Below are 6,142 nucleotides of genomic sequence, written 5' to 3'. Positions count from 1 at the left end.
GAATGGGGCACAGCAGGAAATAGGGGAGGCTGTGAAGGCAGGAGCGCAGAGGCTGTGACTCCTAAGACTCAAGAGCTGTGAAGGTGTCAGCTCAGCCCTTCTGGGTTTTCAGTGTCAAGGGATAGGGAGGATGCTGGGGTGCCGGACCCCTGGCCTCCAGTCCTGGCCAGAACACGGTTGCCAAAACCCTGCACAAATGAGGGCATCTGCATGGGTGGGGAAGGGGCAGCCAGTATGGTGCCTCAAGGCAGCTGAAGGTTGGGAGTGAATCTAGTTTTGTTACGTGGTAGTGGCTTTTATTCACCTTCCTTTTTAACAATAAAGTCCCATTTGGGTTTTGACGGCTGTGTGGGAAACTAGACCTTGTCTGATGTGGGTGGGATATTTGGCTATTTACCCAGCTTATCCCTTCAGTCTTCATATGTGCCCAGGTCCTCCCAGGAGAGAGATAAGAGGCTTGGCTTGTACTGCAGAAAACCCCAGAGTGACTGTCCTGCGATGTCAGGGCTCAGAAACTGTCCAGCTCGACTCCTTAGCTTCAAGATGAGAAAACTGCCTGGCCCAGGGGCCATTTGGATGTTCTTGCTGATCTTGATGCATTCTGGGGACAGGCCTTAGGGAAGAGCTCAGTGAAGGGTGGAGGAACCTCAGACTGGTGGAACCCTTGGGAGGGTGGCTTTTTACCAGGGACTGGTGGCCCGATCATCCTGGCTTCTCTATGATCATTGGTTTAAGAGCACCCCCTTCAGGTTTAATAGGAAATGAGTGCCTGAGACCAGGCATCTGGTCTACCATGGCTCTACTGGATTTCCTGCTAGCGGCCATGGGCTGGTACTGACCGTCCCCCTCCCACCCCCGGGGGTGGGGACGAGGCGGGGAGATGACATAGGATGGTCGATAATTCCATGCTGTCATTTCCCCATCCCCAAGCCCTAATGCCACCTCGCCCAGGCCTTTATTTCCCAGTCCGGATGAGAGTGTGGTAGACGGGCTTGACAATGAGGTGCAGGTGCAGCGCGTTCTCCACCAGGAACTCGGAGTTGCGCCTCTGCAGGTCGGCGTGCGCCAGGAAGTCGCCGGCCTCCTCGCTACTCTGATGGAAACTGTAGGTGTGGCGGACGAGCAGGCGCCCCTGCTGGCGCGCCCCGACCAGCACGGTCTTCTGGAAGCTCACGCCGGCCGCGTCGCCGCCGCTGCTGGCCGGGGTGACCACGAGGCGCGGCCGGCCGTCCTCGGGGCGCGCGGCGGGCAGCGCGGTGCCCGCGGCGTCGGCGTAGACGGGCCGCAGGCTGACGGGCAGCCAGCGCGGGGAGAAGAGCACGTTCCAGGTGATGCGGCGGCCGGCGTCGTGGCCGCTGGGCCCCAGCTGCGTCTGGAAGCTGGTGCTGCGATCGTCCCGGGCCGGGTTGTTGATGACCCACGGGGCGCCCCAGGCGGGCGAGAGGTAATTGCGGGGCAGGAAGGCGCTGCCGTTGACGTCGAAGAACTTGGCATAGTGCAGGGGCGAGGCGGCGTGGAACTGGTAGGCCTGCAGCAGGAGGTCGGCCACGGCGGGCCCGTGGCGCGCCAGCGCGGCCGAGCGCGCCTGCAGCTGGAACAGCTGGGCGGGCGGGATCATGGGGTAGCGGATGGCGCGCAGCGCGCGCTCGGCCACGGCGGCCGGCGGCCGCGCGCGCCCCAGCCAGGCCTCCAGCGCCTGGAACAGCTCCAGCTCGTCCTGCAGCACCAGGTCCGAGCGCGGCAGCAGCGCCGCCAGCAGCTCGGGGCTCACGGCGCCCCACTCGGCGCTCCCCGCCACGGCCGACAGGTTCCAGGCCAGGAACTGCAGGCAGCTCTCCCGCAGGGCCTCGTCCCCCGTGCTCACCGCGTAGTGGTACCAGCCCACCGCCGGGCCCGCGCCCCCCGCCAGGTGCGCGCGCATGTAGTCGGCCACGCCCCGCTGCAGCGACGACACCCCGTACTTGGTGGCCAGCCGGTGCAGCGGGATGGCCTGCGCCAGCAGCACCACCAGCTCCCCGCAGTACAGGTACCTGCCAGAGAAAGGGGCGGGGGGACGGTTAGGATGAAGTCACTGTACCCCCCTCTAGTTTCTCTCTCTCCTCTCCCTCTCTACCCCAACCCCTCCCAATCTCTCTCCCTTTCTTCTCTCTAAGTGCAGATATGCCAGTCCTGGGGCTCTCAGGCTCTTCCTGTGCTCTACCTCTTGAGCCACAGCTCCACCTCCAGCCTTTTGCTCATTAACTGGAGATAAGAGTCTCATGGGTTTTCCTTTCTGGGCTGGTTTCAAACCCAGATGGTGAGATCTCAGCCTCCTGCGTAATTAGGATTACAGGTGAGCCACCAGCTCCATCTTTCCTTCCTGAGGAGGCCCTGCCTGGCTGTTTCTACTTCACAGGATCTCTTCTTCTGGTTAATGGGAGTGGTGTGGAAGTCACCCTTCCTGCCAATGGGTGCCCTACCTGGCTCTGGGAGCCCTTCTGTATGCTCCCCCTTCCTGCTGCCTGGGATTTGGAAGTGATATCTAGAACTCTGCAGCCATCTTGCCCCATTAGAATGAGGCTACCTTCTTAGACTGCAGTGTATCTCTTCCTTACTAAGCACATTGGCAGGAAGAATGGAAGTGAGGAAGAGAACCAGTTAACCTTTCGGCTCCCTATCCCTAGGAGGCCTTAAAATCAAAATAGATTCCTCCCAACTCCTAGATCTGAGGTCAATCACCCAGTGTGGGACCCTGGAATCTATAGAGCTCTATCTACAAGCTCTCCTGGTCAAGTTTGAAAACACAGAAGCCATCTGGCTTCAGATGCTGGTGGCTCATGCTATAATCCTAGCTACTCAGGAAGTGGAGATCTAAGAATCAAGGTGTGACACTACTCAGGGCAGGAAATTTCTAAGAATCTTTTCTTTTCTCACTAAGCTAAGGGACAGCAGTGCTCAGACTCTGAGTTCAAGCCTCAGTACCAGCAAAGAAAGAAAGGAAAGAAAGAGGAAGGAAGGAAAAAAGGGAGAGAAGACAAAGAAGAGGAGGAAGAGGAAGAAGGAAGGAAGAGGAAGAAGGAAGGAGGAGGAAGAGGAAGAAGGAAGGAGGAGGAAGAGGAAGAAGAGGAGGAGGAGGAAGAAGAAGAAGAAAGAAGACACTATGGAGCATGTTGCAGGTGTGGAGAGCAACACGGACCCACACAGTGTACAGGCCAGGGCAGGGATTACCCTCACAGAGTTATGTGGACATAACGAGCACCAAGGCCCAGGCTTCTTCCCTCGGCTCACCTGATGAACTTGTCAAAGACGGCGGCACAGTCTCGGGGCTCCTGCAGCACCACCTCGCTCTGGTTGCTCAGCAGCTCCTGGAACAGCTCGCTATGCAAGCCCAGCAGTAGGCGGTGGGCATGGAAGACGCGGACCTCGTCAGTGCCCGCGGCCTGCACGCGCAGAGTCACGTCGCTGGCATTGCCCTGCCGCAACAGCTCCTGCATGCGCTGGAGCAGCACCTGCGAGTGGTTGATGGAGGTGGCCGCTGCCTCCCCGCCCATGTCTGCTCTCTGGGCTGCAGCAGGAAGGAACAGCGCAGGCTGAGAAAGCACTTGAGCCAGGGCCCCAATCTAAGGATGCAGGGCAATCTGCAGGAGGGAGCCCTGAATACATGGAACATCTGAGATCCTCAGATCTCAGCCTCCTGAGTAGCTGGGATTGCATGAGGGGGCTGTGTGTGCACACCTGTTTTGCCAGTGAGGCCCATGCATGCCCATAGACATATTGTAGATGGACAGGTCATGGCTGTGAGCACCTGAGAGGATGTCCTAGAAAAGGAGTGTCCCAGACAGGGACATGGGCCAGAAGAAGACATGGGCCAGCTATGCTCCCCATGGAATGGCGACCACAATACCAAAACCACCCCCCTCAGACAAGGGTTGAAGAAATCCTTATTCCCCTGCTTCGCTCATTGGCAAACAGTCTCCTACCCAGCCCCTCAAGAAATCTGTGTCTGCACTAGCAAATACTTATAGGGCACCTCACCAAACCTAAGTGCTTGTTCTTGGAATATGACAGTGACCCAAGCAAACCTAGTATTTACTCTCCCCAAAGCATGAAAGAGCATAACAGATGCATAGTAAGCATGCAGAGGAGCCCACCTTTCTCCACAATCTGAACAAGGGGTGAGGGGTTGAGATGGGTTTGGGGATAGAGACGGGGCTAGAGGGGCTCTTCACTCACTCACTGAAGCAGCTGCTGTGTTTCACTCTCCAGCCTCCCCTGATTTATTTGTGTGTGTGTGTACATGAGGACCCAGCACCACGAAGGGCCTTGATGAGGGTGGATTTGTAGCAGTCAGGATCAGGGAGGAGAGCAGGAGGCAGGGAAGTAAGCTGTTTTCCAGGCCCTGCCCCCTTGGGTTCTCGATCTGTGAGACAGATCAGAGACAGCCCCAAAAGTGAGCAGGTGCTGGAGTAGCTGAGCATCGAGGCTGGCATCCGCTTTCCAGGCTGGCCAGGCAGTCCACCTTTCATGCTTCCAAGGAGGCCATGGATGGCCAGAGGAGAATGCACACTCAGTTACAGAAAACCCATTCATAGAAAATGGTAGACAGCGCCCCCTAGTGGAAGGTGGTGCAGGCCTCCGGCAGAGGGAGCAAGGAGGTTGTCTGTGTCTGAGGGTGGCAGATGGACACCCGCCTGTCTCACACATGAACGCGTGCATGAGCGCACGTGCGTGCACGCACACACACACACAGAGGATGTGTGGAGGGAAGGCCCACACAATAGCGAGGCAGGGAGGCCCAGGGAAAAAAAGAAAGAAGGCGGGTCGTGGATTTCCCAGCACCGCCTCCCCAGCTGTCCCTTTGAAAGCCTGCATGCTGATGGCGTCCCCATTAGGCCTGGGCCCAGTTGCCTCAGACAATAGACAATGGAGGAGTCTTCTTGTAGTTGAAGACCCCTGCCTGCCGCTCAGCCCCCTTCCTCCTCCCCCCAGAGACAGCCTGCCCTCCTCCTTTCTGGAAAAGGTGTCGGAAAGCTAAGGGAACCACTAAGGTGCTCTCCAGGGCTGGTTGGACAGCGCCCTCTCCTGGTCATGTATAGCTCTACCCACTGCTGCCCCCTGCTCTCTGCCTCCTGCCCTGCCAACCTACCCACCACTGCCCACTCACCTGCACGAGTGGCCAGGCCCACCAAGGTCAGGATGGCCCAGAAGCTGCCCCAGGACCCAGGCTTGCAGTGGTCTATCCTAAGCATCGTTGTGTTCTGGCCCCCCCCTTAGCCCACCAGAGGGACAGTGACGCTAAGCCACATGGGTCCCATCCCATCCCTCCTCCTTATATAGGATCCAGCACAGGGACAGCTCCCCCTTCCTGCTCAGCCTCCCTCCCCCCCCCCAGCCTCTGCTGTGGATTGGTGGAAGCTGGCCCCTGCTGTTGCCTAGGCAACCACTTAAGCCAGAGAGTGGCAGCCCCAGGGGCTATTGTGCTGCCCTGGGCCCCCAAGGGGAGCAGATCCGGCACCCTCCTCCCCTGACTCTCCTTAGGAGACCCAGCAAGGCTAGTTCTTCCTCTCCTGGGAAGTTTTAGGCTCTCTGAAGGACAAACTTAAAAGCTCCAAGATCACTGGAAATCACAGGCCCCAGGGTCCCTAGGCCCCTCTCCCAGCCCCCCAGGCCAGGCGTCAGCCCTGGCACAGAACACACTTGGCAGTGTCCACGGTGAGCCAGCTGCAAAGGAAGGGCCTGGAAGAAGCAAGGAAGAGATGGCTCCAACTCCCATCCCTCCCCCACTTCCATTTTGGGGTGAGCTGGCTGTCCAGAGAAGAGGATAAGGATCTTGAATAGGACCCCACAGGGGGTAGCTGGGGTTATTTTGTGTCCTGTGTTGAAGGAAATTCCTAGCACGTTCTGGAGAGGGTAACAGACTTTTAGGAAAGCTCCACGGGGGCTATGACAACACACACACACACACACACACACACACACGCCCAACCCCTCAAGGTGAGCCCATGGTATGGACAGGCTACCTTCCAGGGCAGTTGGCCCTCACTATTGGTAGGCAGCCTGCCATCTTGCCTGAATCTAGGCAGGGACCTGAGCCTTTGAGGCTAAGCTCCCATTTGCCCTTCCGCTTCCTTCCTCTTTTTTCTTTTCTTTTCCTTCTTTTATT

The 6,142-nt window shown here is 58.1% G+C and overlaps 1 protein-coding gene across 1 annotated transcript; it reads right to left on the bottom strand.

Annotated features, from left to right (window-relative positions):
* Window positions 1–948: 948 nt before the first annotated feature.
* Btbd17 (BTB domain containing 17) lies at window positions 949–5,270 on the bottom strand. The gene is made up of 3 exons (XM_042673623.1): window positions 5,144–5,270; window positions 3,268–3,544; window positions 949–2,030 (listed from the first exon to the last, which is right to left on the bottom strand). Exons 1-3 carry the CDS (start codon window positions 5,226–5,228, stop codon window positions 956–958), a joined length of 1,437 nt encoding a protein of 478 aa, XP_042529557.1. The 5' UTR covers window positions 5,229–5,270; the 3' UTR covers window positions 949–955.
* Between the last annotated feature and the right edge of the window lie 872 nt (window positions 5,271–6,142).

Source organism: Dipodomys spectabilis, unplaced genomic scaffold, assembly GCF_019054845.1.
Source record: "Dipodomys spectabilis isolate Male_0828 unplaced genomic scaffold, ASM1905484v1 ptg000018l, whole genome shotgun sequence".
In the NCBI taxonomy this organism is placed as follows: Eukaryota; Metazoa; Chordata; class Mammalia; order Rodentia; family Heteromyidae; genus Dipodomys; species Dipodomys spectabilis.
The sequence above is the reverse complement of the archived record's forward strand: the minus strand, read 5'-3'. Positions and strand labels throughout refer to the sequence as shown.

Bases quoted from the DNA above. Each gene is read 5' to 3' on its own strand.
- Btbd17 (XM_042673623.1), bottom strand. From the start codon at position 5,228: ATGCTTAGGATAGACCACTGCAAGCCTGGGTCCTGGGGCAGCTTCTGG. The intron at 3,545-5,143 runs GTGAGTGGGCAG...TTCCTGCTGCAG, and splicing joins GGGCCTGGCCACTCGTGCAG to CCCAGAGAGCAGACATGGGC. The intron at 2,031-3,267 runs GTGAGCCGAGGG...TTTCTCTGGCAG, and splicing joins GTCTTTGACAAGTTCATCAG to GTACCTGTACTGCGGGGAGC.